The sequence below is a fragment of the Chiloscyllium plagiosum genome, unplaced genomic scaffold (assembly GCF_037043375.1).
Source record: "Chiloscyllium plagiosum isolate Xiang-an unplaced genomic scaffold, Cpla_swu_hap1 HiC_scaffold_35, whole genome shotgun sequence".
In the NCBI taxonomy this organism is placed as follows: domain Eukaryota; kingdom Metazoa; phylum Chordata; class Chondrichthyes; order Orectolobiformes; family Hemiscylliidae; genus Chiloscyllium; species Chiloscyllium plagiosum.
This window is the reverse complement of record NW_028270173.1, coordinates 29665159-29685968: the sequence shown is the minus strand read 5'-3', so window position 1 is coordinate 29685968 and position 20810 is coordinate 29665159. Positions and strand designations below refer to the sequence as shown.

Genomic DNA, 20810 nt, shown 5'->3' with positions numbered 1-20810 from the left:
AAAAACAAACAGGCCCTTGATTGATGAAACCATTAACACAGGCGGGAAGGATGAGTCCTTGACTGATAAGACTCCAGGATAGGGGAACGACTCGAGAGACATCTGTTACAGATTAAAGTCTTTGACTGATAAGACTACAGGGTGAGAAAAACAACAACTTTAGAGACTCTGGAGCCATTTGTTGCAGACTTTGTGATAAGAATAATGATGTTTTTAAGAATGTGAACCTCATGGCTTGTTAGAGCCAAGGAGAGGAGGGACTTGTACTGTATATAATGGGAGACTTTGTAAGCCTCAGCGCGCCTTTTCTTCAAGGCTGCCCAACTCTGCAGACTTGACTTGTTAATAAAACTTTGTTTTCCTGAATTTATCTAGAGCGATTATTGAGAAGCGATTTTCGTTTCTAACATGAGGTAATTTATTAAACCCTCCCACATCATGCATTACCAAACCCAAAATGGCCTGATACCTGGTTGGATCCAAAACATATTTCTCCAGGAAACTGTCCCAAATACATCGCATGAATTAAAAACAGAACATGTTGGAGAAACTCAGCAGGTCTGGTCACATCTGTGGAGACTGAAGCAAGAGTTTATGTTCGACTTTTCCGTGTGACTTGTTTTCGGAACCCGGTTCTGAAGAGAAGTCACGCTGGCTCAACACGTTAACTGCCCGGCTGTTTTAAACACTAACATTAGCCAGTTTGTATTTCAGGTTTCCAGCATCCCAGAATGTTTTCTGTTTCACGCTCTATAAATTCTCCCTTATGGTTAACTCTGTCAATTTGACTTTCCCAAACTCCAATGAAGGTTAAAACCACTCGTGATTAATGTACTGCCTTGCTTTATATGCCCTCCTAATCTCCTGATTGATTCCCTGTCCTACAATGCAGTTAGTGTCAGGGGCCTTATAGACTCCTCCCACTAGTGTCCTAGTCTCCTCGTTATTTCTTACTATCACATCTCCTGATCCGAGATCATTTACTGCTATTGTACTTATTCGATCGCGTGTCCCACAACCCTTCCTACCTATGTGTTGCTGAGTTTTCTGTGTTTGGACACTCTGTACGTTCCTAAACCAGTCTGGGCATCGTTACCTAAATAACTTTCCTGCAACACTGTAGCATCTTTTGTTTCATTTGTAAGCCTAAATATCCCTTCCCCAGAACCCTGCCCCCATCTCTAATTAGTTTAAACTCCTCTCCCCAGTACTGACCCTCTGACAGTGTGGCACTCCCTCAGTACTGACCCTCTGACAGTGCAGCACTCCCTCAGTACTGACCCTCTGACAGTGTGGCACTCCCTCAGTACTGACCCTCTGACAGTGCGGCACTCCCTCAGTACTGACCCTCTGACAGTGCGGCACTCCCTCAGTACTGACCCTCTGACAGTGTGACACTCCCTCAGTACTGACCCTCTGACAGTGTGGCACTCCCTCAGTACTGACCCTCTGACAGTGCGGCACTCCCTCAGTACTCACCCTCTGACAGTGCAGCACTCCCTCAGTACTGACCATCTGACAGTGCGGCACTCCCTCAGTACTGACCCTCTGACAGTGCAGCACTCCCTCAGTATTGACCCTCTGACAGTGCAGCACTCCCTCAGTATTGACCCTCTGACAGTGCAGCACTCCCTCAGTATTGACCCTCTGACAGTGCAGCACTCCCTCAGTACTGACCCTCTGACAGTGCAGCACACCTTCAGTATTGCACCATGATTGCTAAGTGGTAGATGTTGTGCAAAATATACTGACATTGGACTTAAACCAATGAGCTTCTGACTTTCAGATAACAGAGGAACACACTGCTAATGGAATTCTTCTTCCACCTCTGAGGAAGTAACTCATGATGAATAATAAACCAAGGGTAGGGTCCAATTGTGTGCTGCCTCGCTTCCTACAACTGAAGATTGGGACTCAGGTTGTGAATGTGAGTCATGGGACAGAGTGACTCACCAAACCAACGGTCAGTGCCAAAGAAAGACATGTTGTCGTTCGTGCTGTCGTAGTAACCAATCTTCACGTATTTAGCGTCTGTGGGGGAAAGGGCAAATCATTTGGTTGCTGAGCCATTCAAGATAAAATTGGCCAACTGTTCAGTGGCCTCAGCTCAAAATCACAAACAAAATTCACCCATAGCTCTTCCATTCACAGTCGGACACTGGGCAGCCTGTTCCCAGTGGACGGGATTATATCTCTCACCCCCTTCCCCCCTCCTCCCCCAAACACACACACCCCGCCACACAGACACAGACATACACACACACAGATGCACACACACTCACACACACAGACACATAGACAGACATTGACACAAACACACACAGAGCCTCACCACAACCCCACACACACAGCCACACCCACACACAGACACACTGACACAAACACACACACAGAGCCACACACACACACACACCGATATATACACACAGAGACACACTCTCACACACACAGCCACACCCACACACAGACACACATACTGACATAAACACACACAGAGCCACACACACACACACACACCGACATATACACACAGAGACACATTCTCACACACACAGCCATACCCACACACAGACACACATACTGACACAAACACATACAGACCCACACACACACACACAGACATACACACACACTCATACACACAGCCCCACACACACACAGACACACATACTGACACAAACACACACAGACCCACACACACACACACACACAGACATATACACACAGAGACACACACTCACACACACAGCCACACACAGGCACACACACTGACATAGACAAACACACACAGACATACACACACACACTCTCACACACACAGCCCCACACACACAGTCACACACTCACACACAGACCCATACATTGACATAAACACACACACACAGCCACATACACACACACATTGACACAGACAAACACACACAGAGCCACACAGACACACGCACACATACACACATAGACACACGTGCGCGCGTGCACATACAGACATGTACAGAGCCACAAAGACACACAGACACACATATACACACACACAACTCAGACACACACACACATTCACAGACACACATACACTCATAGACACACGCACACACACAGACACACACACACTCACAGACACACACACGCACACACACACTCACAGATACACACACACACACTCACAGATACACACACACACTCTCACAGATACACACACACACACTCTCACAGATACACACACACACTCACACACACACACACTCACACACACACACAGAGTCAGCTGTAGCACCAGAAGAAGTCAGCTGTAGCACCTTGCAATTGCTCCACCATTGTCCAGGCCATCCGAGATCCGCTGGCATCGAACACCACGTGACCCTAGAGGAGAGGAGAAATGCACAAGTACAGTATGTGGTGAATTGGAAAACACTGAGACACTCAGGTAAAGTTATCAGGCCCGCGGAAACATCAAACTGATGTTCATTGCTGTTTGAAAGATCTAAAGCTATGAGCATCAACACACACAGACACACACACAGACACACACAGACACACACACATACCCACACACAGACACACACACATACACACACACAGACACACACACACAGACACACACACACAGACACACATACAGACACATACACACAGACACACACACACACAGACACACATACAGACACACACACAGACATACAGACACCCACACACACAGACACACACATACACACATACACAGACACCCACACACAGACACACATACAGACAGACACACACACACATACAGACACACACACACACACACACACAGACACAGACACACACACACACACACACACACACACACAGACACACACACACACACACACACACACACACAGACACACACACACACACACACACACACAGACACACACACAGACACACACACACAGACACACACAGACACAGACACATACACACACACACAGACACACACACACAGACACACACAGACACAGACACATACACACACACACAGACACACACACACACACACACACACAGACACACACACCCAAACTCTCCACTGGTTCTAGCACATAGGAAGATGGCTGTGGTTGTTGGACGTCAGTCATCTCAGCTCCAGGACAGCTCTGCAGGAGCTCCTCAGGGTAGTGTCCAAGGGCCTGCCATCATCAGCTCCTTGCTCAATGCCCATTGCTCCATCATAAGGTCAGAAGTGGGGATGTTGGTCAATGATTGCACAGCTGCTCAGCAACATTCTCAACTCCTCAGCTACTGAAGCAGCCCGTATCCAAATGCAGCAAGACCTGGACACTGTTCAGACTTGGGCTGGCAAACTGGCAAGTAACATTTGTGCCACACAAGAGTCAGGCTGGGGCATCTCTGACAGGATGGAATTCAATTCCCTGTGGATTTATGAACAGGAATGATGGAAAGGAAGATGTGTTTGTCACTCAGGTGAATGTATATTCATAGTATCCCTACAGTGTGGAAACAGGCCCCCTGTCCACACCAACCCCCGAAGAGTAGCCCACCCAGACACATTCCCCCTACCCTATTATTCTACATTTACCCCTGACTAATGTGCTTAACCTACACATCCCTGGACACTACGGGGCAATTTAGCACAGCCAGTTCACCCTAACCTCGAGAGTGTGGTGCTAGAAAAGCACAGCAAGTCAGGCTGCATCTGAGGAGCAGGAGAATCAACATTTCAGGGATAAGCCTTCCTGGGACTCATTCCTGATGAAGGGCTTATACCCGATTCTCCTGCTCCTCAGATGCTGCCTGACCTGCTGTGCTTTTCCAGCGTCACACTCTCGACTCTGATCTCTAGCATCTGCAGTCCTCACTTTCTCCCAATCCACCTGGCCTGTGGATCTTCGGGGCTGTGGGAGGAAACCCACGCAGACACGGGGAGAATGTGCAAACTCCACACAGACAGTCGTCCGAGGCTGGGATCGAACCCGGGTCCCTGGCGCTGTGAGGCAGCAGCGCTAACCACTGAGCCACCGTGCTGCCGCCTAAGAACAGGGTGTGTATGACTGACAGAGGTCCTGACAATATGCCTTTGGGCGTGTGACAAAAATGCGAGGGTGATGTGACTGAGCTGTGGTATCTGTTGGACAGTCATGCTGATGGCAAACAGGCACTGTTCTGGACTGGTTAATTAAAGAAGGCAAATGGAATTCTGTCCTCTGTTGCTCGGGGACAGGAAGTGTCGTCTGCAACTGTATAACATGTTGATAAGGCCAAACCTTGGTACACACTTGGTCCCTCATCTTTCGGTGGAAAAGCTATACTGGCACCAGAGGCTGTTGGGGATGAGGGGGTTGACACATCGAGAACAGCTAAATAAGTACAGCCTTCATTCATTCATGGGGTGATCTGATTGAAGCATACAAGATTCTGAGGACAGGGAAGATGCAGAGAAGTTGGTTGCACCACTGGGTGGGGTAGGCACTGTCTCGAATTAGGGGGCACAGTTACAGAATAAGGGGATGCACGAGAATCCCTAGAAGCATGGCATTCCTACGGGAACTCTATCAACAAACACGTTGACTTGGATCCCATTTACCACCCCACCTGAGAAAAAGAACAGGAAATGACATCACCACAGGAAATTATGTCACCAACCCAAGGAAACCTAAACACGTAAATAGAAAGCGGGCCATACCACCAGTGCTTCATCCGGAGGCTCACTGATGATGTTACCCAGTATGGTGACGAAACGTCTGAAAACGAACCTTCCAGCTCAGCGAGCAAACCTACATCCAGAACCTCAACCTGAGCGACAAATCTTCTCAAAACAGGGGACACTCATTTAAAATAGAGATGAAAAGGACTTTCTTCTCCCTGAGAGATGTGGAGGCCATATCGCTGTTAGTGTTGAAAGGGGAAATAGATTTTCGCAAATCTGAGCGTTGGCGGCTGGTGAGAGACAGGAGTGGAGGCCTGTGGCAGATCAGCCAAGATCTTACCGAGAGCAGGCCAGAGGCTGGGAATACTGCAGTAATCAACTCAACTCCCGACTCCTCAAAACCTGCCCGCAAGACACAAGTCAGGAGTGTGATGGAATAGATGGGGGCAGCTCCAACAACACTTGACTAATCTTGACACCATCCAGGACAAAGCAATCCAGCTGACTGGCACTACACCTACCACCTTCAATATTCACTTAGGCAGAAGCAGTAGTATTGTGATAACATCACTGAGCTGGCAATCTCGAGGTCCTTGGGTCTGATATCCCAGAAACAAGTGTTCAAACTCAATGGATACTTTTATAAAGCTAGCCTCAGTTTTGGTGCTATTGGTTCGTTCACTCATATCCTTATGTGCTGTGGCCTACATGTGACTCCTGACAGGAACGTGGTTGACTTTAAACTAGCCTAGCAAGCTACTCAGGTGACTGGGGCGGACAATCAAATGCAGGCCTCACCATCCCCACGCTTGAATGAATTTGAAACGTTCACTCCATCTACTGACACTGCATGATGGAAAGAGTGTTCATCACCTACAAGGTGCACTGCAGTGACTCACCAAGACCCCTGACAGTAGGTTCTAGCCCCGTGGCCTCTGCTGCCCTGAGGGATAAGGATAGCACATACATGGGAACACCACCATCACCTGCAAATCCCCCTCCAGGCCACTCGATATCCTGACTTGGAAACATATCGCCATTGGGGCTGCACAGTGGCTCAGTGGTTAGCGCTGCTGCCTCACAGCGCCAGGGACCTGGGTTCGATTCCAGCCTCGATCTCTGTGGAGTCTGCACATTCTCCCCGTGTCTGCGTGGGTTTCCTCCCTCAGTCCAAGGATGTGCAGGTTAGGGTGAATTGGCTGTGCTTAATTGCCCCATAGTGTTCAGGGGTGTGTAGGTTAGGTGTATTAGTCAGGGGTAAATGTAGAGTAATAGGCTAGGGGGATGGTGTGGAGGGTTGGTGTGGACTTGTTGGGCCGAAGGGCCTTTTTCCACACTGTAGGGATTCTGTGTTCCTTCACTGTCACTGGGACAAAGTCTTGGAAACCCCTTCCTACCACAGCACCGGGTGCATACGGACAGCCCCCCCACTACCTTGTCCTGGGGCAACAAGAGGTTAGCAGTCGGGACGCACACATCTGATGAATGAATAATTAGGAAGTATTCACACATATGCATATGGGTCAAACGCAGGCAAATGGGACTAGTTCAATGTGGGAAAGCTGCTCAGCTGGACGAGTTGGACTGAAGGGGATAGTAAGGACTGCAGATGCTGGAAGTCAGAGTCGATTAAAACGGGGGGAGGGAAAGGCACAGGCAGAGGAGCAGGAGAGTCGACATTTCGGGTTGGGAGCTTACATCCGGACTGAAGGGTCTGTTTCCCCGCTGTATGACTCAATGTCATTGGTGTGGGATGGACTTGAAGGGCTGAATGGCCTGCTGTGCTACAAATGACTCTAGCAGCCCTGTGCCAACTGCACGGAATAGATTCTCAACTTGGTGAGGAAGGGAAACGTTCCTGGTGTAGCAGATCCGGGACATGAACAAGATTTAAAAAAAAACCCAAACTTGAGAGCTCACATTGACAGGGGAGTGCAGACAGAGGCCAGGAGATCACACAATGATTGCGTTAGACCATAGATGTGGCTGGGATGCTGAGTGTAGTTTTGGACCCTTACCACAGGAGGGATAAACAGCTTCAGGAACAAGCACAGCACGGGGGTGGTGGGGGGGGGGGGGGGGAGGGGGAGTTTCTTTCAGAGATGTTCAACATGATGAAGGTTGTGGCACAACAGGAAAGTGACGGTTTCAGGCTGGAGATTTAGCAGTTAATCCAACCTGCTCCTGCACTGAAGAACTGATCATCTTTCGGATATGATCTTAAACCCAGGACCCTCCTTCCCTCTCAGCACACAGCACCATTTCTAAAAACAGCGAGGGAGGGCTCCTGCTAAACCAGCATTACTTCAACACAGGTAATTAACTTTCTACCTAAAACGTCTTTGTTTCCATACACCAGGGAGTTGACCACATTGTACAGTAACACATTGGTGTGCAAAACCACTCAAACACAACACACTTTATTTACAGACGGTAACTTATACAGACACACACAAATATAGATAAACGCACCCGAGCGCAGACAGAAAAGCATGCACACAGACAGATAAAAACACACAGGTCTCAATGCACAGACAGACATAGACAGATGTACAAGCACAGACACTGATAAGCACAGGCAGATATAAACAGTCAGACAAAGGCAAATAGGGACAGATATCCACAGAGTCACAAGATACTCACAGAGACAAACACAAGCCAACACGCACAGTCAGACACAGGTAGATGCCCATATAGGCAAACCTACAAATGGAGACTGAGAAAGGCTGGTGGGGGGGAGGCTGGGGAAGAGAGAGAAAGAGAGAGAGAGGGAGAGACACACACACACACACACACACACACACAGGCATAGAGACGCTCTCACACACACACAGGTATAGAGACGCTCTCACACACACACTCTCACATACACACTCTCTCACACACACACACAAACAGGCATAGAGACGCTCTCACACACACACAGGTATAGAGACGCTCTCACACACACTCTCACATACACACTCTCTCACACACACACACAAACAGGCATAGAGACGCTCTCACACACACACTCTCACACACACACACACACACACACAAACAGGCATAGAGACGCTCACACACACACACACACAGGTATAGAGACGCTCACACAGACACACACACACACACTCACATACACATACAGGTAAAGAGATGCTCACACGCACACTCTCACACACACACAAACAGGCATAGAGACGCTCACACACACACACACACAGGTATAGAGACGCTCACACAGACACACACACACACACTCACATACACATACAGGTAAAGAGATGCTCACACGCACACTCTCACACACACACAAACAGGCATAGAGACGCTCACACAGCCACTTACTGAGACTCCATCAAAGGAGGAGGAATTCATAGCTTTGTAAAGCTCATCAGTGATGGCCCTGTTCTGACTGTGATAGTTGAACTGATCCAAGCGCATCTGCTTCTTCTCCAGCTCCTGAGCCGTTTTGTTCAGGGCCAGGGCCAGTGCCCAGATGGCATCGTATGCCAAGGGTGCCTCCTGGTAGCCCCCAGTCTCCTCCGGTGATTTCTTGATCACTGTCTGCAGTTTCTCCAAGAACTCCTGCGAGGTCTGTGCGGGATAAGGTGCACGGGTTACGTCGCACAGGACCCAACATCATCACCGAGCAAGTTCTCATCCCTGTCCACAAGTTACGCCACAGCCTCACCACACCCTGTCTCTGAAATCCTCTCCTGCAACCTCTGAACTACCCAGATTCCTCTAACCATGGACTTTTTCTCATCCCCAGTTTTAATCGCTCTGTTATTGGTGGTTGTGCCCTCAGCTGTGGGCTCGGAAATTCCCTCCAGAAACCTCTTCACCTTTCTGCCTCTCTCTCTCTCTTGTCTGTTAAGAGGCTCCTGAGAATGTTTGGTCACCTTTCCCAATACAATTCACGAGTTCTTTTCCCCAGGGTAGGGGAAAGGAGCGATGGGTCTGTTTCTGTGCTGTGTACATCTCTGCGAGTCTGTGCCATCTTTGCATGGCCCAGGGTCAGACTTACTGTTAGAATGTCCATGTCAAACACCTTGGGATCTTTTGTTATAGAGTCATAGAGATGTACAGCATGGAAACAGACCCTTCGGTCCAACCCATCCATGCCAACCAGGTATCCCAACCCAATCTAGTCCCATTTCCCAGCACGCGGCCCATATCCCTCCAAACCCTTCCTATTCATATACCCACCCAGATATCTTTTAAATGTTGCAATTGTACCAGCCTCCACCACTTCCTCTGGCAGCTCATTCCAAACACGTACCACCCTCTACGTGAAAAAGTTGCCCCTTAGGTCCCTTTTATATCTTTCCCCTCTCACCCTAAACCTATGCCCTCTAGTTCTGGACTCCCCCACCCTAGGGAAAAGATCTTGTCTATTCACCTTATCCATGCCCCTCGTGATCTTATAAATCTCAATAAGGTCACCCCCCAGCCTCCGACGCTCCAGGGAAAACAGCCCCAGCCTGTTCAGCCTCTCCCTGTAGCTCAAACCCTCCAACCCTGGCAACATCTTTGTACATCTTTTCTGAACCCTTTCAAGTTTCTCAACAGCCTTCCTATAGGAGAGAGACTGGAATTGCATGAAATATTCCAAAAGTGGCCGAACCAATGTCCTGTACAGCTGCAACATGACCTCCCAATTCCTACACTCAAAGCACTGACCAAAATGTTAAAGATTAGTTCTGAAATAGAGTCACTGGACTTGAAACCTCATTAACTCTGCTTTCTCTCCACAGATGCCACCAGACCTGCTGAGTTTCTCTAGCAATTCCTGTTTTTGTTGCTTGCGGACAATAGGGAGGTAGGTGGTGGTGAAGTGGTAATCTCACTGGGCTAGTAACCCTGACTTTCAGGCTAATGCTCTGGGAATTTGGGTTCAAATCCTAACTAGGTCACACTTCAAATACAATTTGGAAAGCTGACCTCAGTGGAAGGGACGCTGAAACTATTGTTGGTTGTTGTAAAACACCATCTGCTTCACAGGGAATCTGCTGTCATTACCTGGTCTGGCCTAGCTGTGATTCCAGATCCACCTCCCGGTCGTCGTTTCTCTCCAGTCCAAGTCATCACTCACTTTCACTCCCTCCCACCTTTGTAACATGCCAACACTCTGCTATGTGTCTGAGAACATTTCTCACACAAGAGGGGGGCAATAACTTTGCTGTCACACCACGCAAGTAACTGCATCCACAGCAAAGAGAGCTAGTGGGGTTCACATCAGAATGCCCCACTGAGCGCTGCAACATTTCATTATTCCATGTGCCAATCTACAAACTGCGCTCCCTAAGACAAAGACAAAAGAAAATTTACAGCCCAGGAACAGGCCCGTCGGCCCTCCAAGCCTGAGCTGTTCCAAACCCACTGTCTCAACCTAACGCCCAATTCCTAATCATCTGTAGCTCTCTGCTCCCCACCTACTCATGCATCTGTCTAGACTCACCTTAAATGAATCTACCGTGTCTGCCTCTACCACCTCTTGGGCAACGTGTTCCAAATGCCCACCACCCTCTGTGTGAAGTACTTGCCGTGTGTATCCCCCTTAAACTTTCCACCTCTCACCTCTGACCTCTCGTTATTGAATCCTACACTCTGGGAAAAAGCTTACCTCTGACCACCCTGTCTATACCCTTCATGATTTTGTCGACCTGAATCAGGTCCCCCCTCAATCTCCTTTATTCTAATGAAAACAATCCTAACCTACTCAACCTCTCTTCATAGCTAGCACCTTCCACCCCAGGCAACATCCTCGTAAACCTTCTCTGCGCCCTCTCCAAAGCGTCCACATCCTTTTGGATATATTGACCATTAGCTCTCAAACCTCGGGGTCCCAGTAGACTAACTGGGTCGAACACAAGCACACACACTTCTGCTTTGGACCGATAGGGCTAATACTTCATTGCCACCAATTCCAATTCCTGCAACACCACTACCCCATCCCTTCCCTTTCACCGAACACCAAAACCATGCCACCAACAACATCACTTCCTCCCCAACGCCATTACTGCCTCCTCCACCATCACCCCCTCCTCCACCAATGGACTCTCCTGTTCCCTAGATGCTGCCTGACCTGCTGCGCTTTTCCAGCAACACATTTCCATCTCCTACACCATCTCCCCATCCTACACCATCACCCCCTCCTACACCATCACCCCCTCCTACACCATCTCCCCATCCTACACCATCACTAACCCTCCTACACCATCATCACTAACCCTCCTACACCATCACCCCCTCCTACACCATCACCCTCTCCTACACCATCATCACTAACCCTCCTACACCATCACCCCCTCCTACAACATCTCCCCATCCTACACCATCACCCCCTCCTACACCATCTCCCCATCCTACACCATCACCCCCTCCTACACCATCACCCCCTCCTACACCATCACCCCCTCCTACACCATCTCCCCATCCTACACCATCTCCCCATCCTACACCATCTCCCCATCCTACACCATCACCCCCTCCTACACCATCACCCCCTCCTACACCATCTCCCCATCCTACACCATCACCCCCTCCTACACCATCACCCCCTCCTACACCATCTCCCCATCCTACACCATCACCCCCTCCTACACCATCACCCCCTCCTAAACCATCTCCCCATCCTACACCATCATCCCCTCCTACACCATCACCCCCTCCTACACCATCTCCCCATCCTACACCATCACCCCCTCCTACACCATCACCCCCTCCTACACCATCACCCCCTCCTACACCATCACCACTAACCCTCCTACACCATCACCCCCTCCTACACCATCACCCCCTCCTACACCATCATCACTAACCCTCCTACACCATCACCCCCTCCTACACCATCACCCTCTCCAACACCATCATCACTAACCCTCCTACACCATCACCCCCTCCTACACCATCACCGTCTCCTACACCATCTCCCCATCCTACACCATCACCCTCTCCAACACCATCATCACTAACCCTCCTACACCATCTCCCCATCCTACACCATCACCCCCTCCTACACCATCACCCCCTCCTACACCATCATTACTAACCCTCCTACACCATCACCCCCTCCTACACCATCACCCTCTCCAACACCATCATCACTAACCCTCCTACACCATCACCCCCTCCTACACCATCACCGTCTCCTACACCATCTCCCCATCCTACACCATCACCCTCTCCAACACCATCATCACTAACCCTCCTACACCATCACCCCCTCCTACACCATCACCGTCTCCTACACCATCTCCCCATCCTACACCATCACCCTCTCCAACACCATCATCACTAACCCTCCTACACCATCTCCCCATCCTACACCATCACCCTCTCCAACACCATCATCACTAACCCTCCGACACCATCACCCCCTCCTACACCATCACCCCCTCCTACACCATCATCACTAACCCTCCTACACCACCACCCCCTCCTACACCATCACCGTCTCCTACACCATCACTAACCCTCCTACACCATCACCCCCTCCTACACCATCACCCCCTCCTACAGAATCACCCCCTCCTACAGCATCATCAATAACCCTCCTACAGAATCACCCCCTCCTACACCATCAACACTAGCCCTCCTACACCATCACCCCCTCCTACACCATCACCCCCTCCTACACCATCTCCCCATCCTACACCATCACCCCCTCCTACACCATCACCCCCTCCTACACCATTATCACTAACCCTCCTACACCATCACCCCCTCCTACACCATCACCCCATCCTACAACATTATCACTAACCCTCCTACACCATCACCCCCTCCTACACCATCACCCCCTCCTACACCATTATCACTAACCCTCCTACACCATCACCCCCTCCTACACCATCACCCCCTCCTACACCATCACCCTCTCCTACACACCATCACTAACCCTCCTACACCATCACCCCCTCCTACACCATCACCCCCTCCTACACATCATCACTAACCCTCCTACACCATCACCCCCTCCTACACCATCACCCCCTCCTACACATCATCACTAACCCTCCTACACCATCACCCCCTCCTACACCATAACCCACTCCTACACCATCACCCTCTCCTACACCATAACCCACTCCTACACCATCACCCCCTCCGACACCATCACCCCCTCCTACACCATCACCCCCTCCTACATCACTAACCCTGCGACACCATCACCCCCTCCGACACCATCACCCCCTCCTACACCATCACCCCCTCCTACACCATCACCCCCTCCTACAGCATCATCACTAACCCTCCTACACCATCACCCCCTCCTACACCATCACCCCCTCCTACACCATCACCCCCTCCTACACCATCACCCCCTCCTACACCATCACCCATTCCTACACCATCACCCCCTCCTACAACATCACTAACCCTGCGACACCATCACCCCCTCCTACACCATCACCCTCTCCTACACCATCATCACTAACCCTCCTACACCATCACCCCCTCCTACACCATCACCCCCTCCTACACCATCACCCCATCCTACACCATCACCCCATCCTACACCATCACCCCCTCCTACACCATCACCCATTCCTACACCATCACCCCCTCCTACAACATCACCCCCTCCTACACCATCACCCCCTCCTACACCATCACCCCCTCCTACACCATCACCCCCTCCTACACCATCACCCCCTCCTACAACATCACTAACCCTGCGACACCATCACCCCCTCCTACACCATCACCCTCTCCTACACCATCACCCCCTCCTACACCATCACCCCCTCCTACACCATCATCACTAACCCTCCTACACCATCACCCCCTCCTACACCATCACCCCCTCCTACACCATCACCCCCTCCTACACCATCACCCCCTCCTACACCATCATCACTAACCCTCCGACACCATCACCCCCTCCTACACCATCATCACTAACCCTCCGACACCATCACCCCCTCCTACACCATCACCCCCTCCTACACCATCACCCCATCCTACACCATCACCCCCTCCTACACCATCACCCCCTCCGACACCATCACCCCCTCCTACACCATCACCCCCTCCTACACCATCACCCCCTCCTACACCATCATCACTAACCCTCCGACACCATCACCCCCTCCTACACCATCACCCCCTCCTACACCATCATCCCCTCCTACACCATCACCCCCTCCTACACCATCATCACTAACCCTCCTACACCATCACCCCCTCCTACACCATCACCCACTCCTACACCATCACCCACTCCTACACCATCACCCCTCCTACACCATAACCCACTCCTACACCATCACCCCCTCCTACACCATTATCACTAACCCTCCTACACCATCACCCTCTCCTACACCATCATCCCCTCCTACACCATAACCCACTCCTACACCATCACCCTCTCCTACACCATCATCCCCTCCTACACCATAACCCACTCCTACACCATCACCCTCTCCTACACCATCGTCACTAATCCTCCTACACCATCACCCACTCCAACACCATCATCACTAACCCTCCTACACCATCATCCCCTCCTACACCATCACCCACTCCAACACCATCATCACTAACCCTCCGACACCATCATCCCCTCCTACACCATCACCCACTCCAACACCATCATCACTAACCCTCCTACACCATCACCCCCTCCTACACCATCACCCACTCCAACACCATCATCACTAACCCTCCTACACCATCACCCCCTCCTACGCCATCACCCCCTGCTACACCATCATCACTAACCCTCCTACACCATCACCCCCTCCTACACCATCACCCCCTCCTACACCATCACCCCCTGCTACACCATCACCCCCTCCTACACCATCATCACTAACCCTCCTACACCATCACCCCCTCCTACACCATCACCCCCTCCTACACCATCACCCCCTGCTACACCATCACCCCCTGCTACACCATCATCACTAACCCTCCTACACCATCACCCCCTCCTCCACCATCACCCCCTCCTACACCATCATCACTCCCCCAACACCACAATCAGCTCCCCTCCTATACCATGATCACATCTCCCATACACCCATCATCACCTCTCCCCATGAACCCTGCAGGGACGGCCTCACTCCCTTCTCTTCTGCCATTCCTGAAGTTTGCTCTGCAAAATTGATTCATGCAGATGTACAACTTGGAAACAGACCCTTCGGTTCAACTTTTCCTTGCCGAACAAATATCCTAAATTAATCTGCTCCCATTTGCCAGCACCCGGCTCATATCTCTCCAAACCCTTCCTATTCATATACCCATCCGGATGCCTTTTAAATGTTATAATTGTATCGGCCTCCACTACTTCCTCTGGCAGCTCATTCCATCCCTGAACCACCCTCTGTGTGAAATAGTTGTCGCTTTAGTCCCTTTTATATCTTTCCCCTCTCACCCTAAACCTATGCCCTCTAGTTCTGGATGTCCCCGACCCCAGGGAAAAGACCTTGTCAACTTATCCTATCCATGCCCCTCATGATTTTATAAACCTCCATAAGGTCACCCCCTCAGCCTCCGACGCTCCAGAGAACGCAGCCCCGGCCTATTGAGCCTCTCCCTGTAGCTCGGACCGTCCAAGCTTGGCAACGTCCTTGTAAATCTGTTCTGAACCCTTTCAGGTTTCACATCACCTCCTGCAGGAGAAGATGTCAGCTCTGTCACCGCAAGATTGCTTTATAACTACCGAGCTATCCCCCTGTTGTTGGAGCTGCGCTCACCATTTTGGAGATCCCCCTGCTGTTGGTAGGGTTGACCATGAGGATCTCTGTGGTGAGGTGCCCCTCTACAGCCTCAGTCATTTGCTGCACCGTACAGTTGATGTTATTATCTTGGATCTTGAACCAGTTGTCAGCATACCAGCCAATCAGGAACCAGACGTACTTCTTACCATACAGCTTCTCTTTGTATACCTGCAGCAGAAGGAGAGACCCTGGTGAAACCGGGGGAGCTGTCAGTGTGCTGTGGCAAAAGCAGAGCAAACAGGGATGGCTGTGGTCTAACCGAGTTACAGTGAGGGCTGTGTGTGTGCAATGTCAGCCAATGTTACGTCGAGGTGTCACAGTGCAGCTAATGCAATATCAGGGAATTACAGAGTGTCACAGTGAGGGGTGTGATATATCAGAGTGTGACAGTGAGGGGTGGGTTACATCGGGGTTGCATAGTGAGTGTTCTATGTCTTATACTGAGAGCTGTGATAATATCAGAATGTCAGAGATAGAGGGCTGTTATATTAGACGGTCACACGGAGAGATGTGATATATCAGAGTGTTACAGTGAGGGGTGGGTTATATCAGAGTGTTACAGTGAGGGGTGGGTAATATCAGAGTGTTACAATGAGGGGTGGGTTATATCTAGGTGTCACAGTGAGGTATGGGTTATATCAGACTGTTACGTGAGTGGTGTGATATTGCAGAGTGTCACAGTGAGGGGTGTAATACATCAGAGTGTCACAGTGAGGGGTGGGTTATATCGGAGTGTCACAGTGAGGGGTGGGTTATATCAGAGTGTCACAGTGAGGGGTGGGTTATATCAGAGTGTCACAGTGAGGGGTGGGTTATATCAGAGTGTCACAGTGAGGACTGGGTTATACCAGATTGTCATAGTAAGGGGTGAGATATATCAGAGTGTGACAGTGAGGGGTGGGATATATCAGAGTGTGACAGTGAGGGGTGGGATATATCAGAGTGTCACAGTGGGGGGTGTGATATATGAGAGTGTCACAGTGAGGGGTGGGTTATATCAGAGTGTCATAGTGAGGGGTGAGTTATATCAGAGTATCACAGTGAGGGGTGTGATATATCAGAGTGTCACAATGAGGGCTGGGTTATATCAGAGTGTCATAGTGAGGGGTAGGTTATATCAGAGTGCCATAGTGAAGGGTGGGATATATCAGAGTGTCACAGTGAGGGGTGAGTTATATCAGAGTGTTACAGTGAGGGGTGTGATATATCAGAGTGTCACAGTGAGGGGTGGGTTATATCAGACTGTCATAGTGAGGGGTTGGATATGTCAGAGTGTCACAGTGAGGGGTGGGTTATATCAGAGTGTCACAGTGAGGGGTATGATATATCAGAGTGTCACAGTGAGGGGTGTGATATATCAAAGTGTCACAGTGAGGGGTGGGTTATATCAGAGTGTCACAGTGAGGGGTGGGTTATATCAGAGTGTCACAGTGAGGGGTATGATATATCAGAGTGTCACAGTGAGGGGTATGATATATCAGAGTGTCACAGTGAGGGGTGGGTTATATCAGACTGTCACAGTGAGGGGTGTGATATATCAGAGTGTCACAGTGAGGGGTGTGATATATCAAAGTGTCACAGTGAGGGGTGGGTTATATCAGAGTGTCACAGTGAGGGGTAGGTTATATCAGAGTCTCACACTGAGGGGTGAATTATATCAGAGTGTCACAGTGGGGTGTATGATATATCAGAGCTGAAAATTTGTTGCTGGAAAAGCACGGCAGGTCAGGCAGCATCCAAGGAACAGGACGAATCGACGTTTCGGGCATAAGCCCTTCTTCAGGAATGTGGAAAGTGTGTCCAGCAGGCTAAGATAAAAGGTAGGGAGGAGGGACTTGGGGGAGGGGCGTTGGAATTGCGATAGGTGGAGGGAGAACACCTCTGGGACACCCGGACCAACCAACCCAACCACCCTGTAGTCCAACATTTCAACTCCCCCTCCCACTCCACCAAGGACATGCAGGTCCTTGGCCTCCTCCATCGCCAGACCATGGCAACACGACGGTTGGAGGAAGAGCGCCTCATCTTCTGCCTGGGAACCCTCCAACCACAAGGGATGAACTCAGATCTCTCCAGTTTCCACATTTCCCCTCCCCCTCACCTTGTCTCAGTCAAATCCCTTGAACTCAGCACCGCCTTCCTAACCTGCAATCCTCTTCCAGACCTCTCCGCCCCCACCCCCACTCCGGCCTATCACGCTCACCATGACCTCCCTCCACTTATCGCAATTTGAAAGCCCCTCCCCCAAGTCCCTCCTCCCTACCTTTTATCTTAGCCTGCTAGACACACTTTCCACATTCCTGAAGAAGGGCTTATGCCCGAAACGTCGATTCTCCTGCTCCTTGGATGCTGCCTGACCTGCTGCGCTTTTCCAGCAACACATTTTCAGCTCTGATCTCCAGCATCTGCAGACCTCACTTTCTCCTGTATGATATATCAGAGTGTCACAGTGAGGGGTGGGTTATATCAGAGTTGCACAGTGAGGGGGGTGATATATCAGAATGTCACAGTGAGGAGTGTGTTATACCAGACCATCATAGTGAGGGTTGAGACATATCAGAGTATCACAGTGACGGGTGGGTTATATCAGAGTGTCACAGTGAGGGGTGTGATATGTCAGAGTGTTACAGTGAGGGGTGTGATATATCAGAGTGTTACAGTGAGGGGTGTGATATATCAGAGTGTCACAGTGAGGGGTGGGTATATCAGAGTGTGAGTGATGAGTGAGATATATCAGAGTGTTACAGTGAGGGATGGGTTATATCAGAGTGTTACAGTGAGGGTTGGGTTATATCAGAGTGTCACAGTGAGGAGTGTGATATATCAGAGTGTCACAGTGAGGGCTGGGTTATATCAGAGTGTTACAGTGAGAGGTGGGTTACATCTGAGTAACACAGTGAGGGTTGTGATATATCAGAGTGTCACAGTGAGGGCTGGGTTATATCAGAATGTCACAGTGAGGGGTGGGTTATATCAGCGTGTCACAGTGAGGGCTGGGTTATACCAGAGTGTCACAGTGAGGGGTGAGTTATATCAGAGTGTCACAGTGAGGGTTGTGATATATCAGAGTGTCACAGTGAGGGGTGGGTTATATCAGAATGTCACAGTGAGGGGTGGGTTATATCAGTGTGTCAAAGTGAGGGCTGGGTTATACCAGAGTGTCATAGTGAGGGGTGAGATATATCAGAGTGTTACACTGAGGTGTGAGATATATCAGTGTGTCAAAGTGAGGGGTGTGTTATATCAGAATGTCACAGTGAGGGGTGTCATGTATTAGAGTGTCACAATGAGGGCTGGGTTATACCAGACTGTCGTCGTGAGGGGTGAGATATATCAGGGTATCACAGTGAGGGGTGTGATATATCAGAGTGTCATAGTGAGGGGTAGGTTATATCAGAGTGCCATAGTGAGGGGTGGGATATATCAGAGTTTTACTGTGAGGTGTGGGTTATAACAGAGTGTCACAGTGAGGGATGGGATATATCAGAGTGTCACAGTGAGGGGTAGGTTATATCTGAGTGTCACAGTGAGGAGTGTGATATATCAGAGTGTCACAGTGAGGGCTGGGTTATATCAGAGTGTTACAGTGAGAGGTGGGTTACATCTGAGTATCACAGTGAGGGGTGTGAGAAATCAGCGTGTCACAGAGAGGGGTGAGTTATATCAGAGTGTCACAGTGGGGGGGTATGATATATCGGAGTGTCACAGTGAGGGGTGGGATAAATCAGAGTGCCATAGTGAGGGGTGGGATATATCATAGTGTTACTGTGAGGTGTGGGTTATATCAGAGTGTCACAGTGAGGGGTGAGTTATATCAGAGTGTCACATTTCGGGGTGTGATATATCAGAGTGTCACAGTGAGGGATGGGATATATCAGAGTGTCACAGTGAGGGGTATGTTATATCAGAATGTCGCAGTGAGGGGTGTCATATATCAGAGTGTCACAATGAGGGCTGGGTTATACCAGACTGTCGTCGTGAGGGGTGAGATATATCAGGGTATCACAGTGAGGGGTGTGATATATCAGAGTGTCATAGTGAGGGGTAGGTTATATCAGAGTGCCATAGTGAGGGGTGGGATATATCAGAGTGTTCCTGTGAGGTGTGGATTATATCAGAGTGTCACAGTGAGGGGTGGGATATATCAGAGTGTCACAGTGAGGGGTGTGATATATCAGAGTTTCATACTGAGGGGTAGGTTATATCAGAGTGTCACAGTGAGGAGTGTGATACATCAGAGTGTCATAGTGAGGGGTGAGTTGTAACAGAGTGTCACAGTGAGGGGTGAGTTGTATCAGAGTGTTACAGTGCGGGGTGTGATATATCAGAGTGTCACAGTGAGGGGTGTGATATATCAGAGTGTCGCAGTGAGGGGTGGGTTATAACAGAGCGTCATAGTGAGGGGTGAGATATATCAGAGTATCACAGTGACGGGTGTGATATATCAGAGTGTCATAGTGAGGGGTAGG

The 20810-nt window shown here is 50.0% G+C and overlaps 1 protein-coding gene across 1 annotated transcript in view; it reads right to left on the bottom strand.

Moving 5' to 3' along the window:
• Nucleotides 1-20810, bottom strand: part of LOC122541253 (gamma-aminobutyric acid type B receptor subunit 1) — a 134255-nt gene that overhangs the window by 49310 nt on the left and 64135 nt on the right. Inside the window, 4 exon segments of the mRNA XM_087978963.1 lie at nt 1954-2031; nt 3294-3357; nt 8957-9205; nt 16318-16509. Of these exon segments, the coding sequence (XP_087835089.1) occupies nt 1954-2031; nt 3294-3357; nt 8957-9205; nt 16318-16509 (583 nt within the window).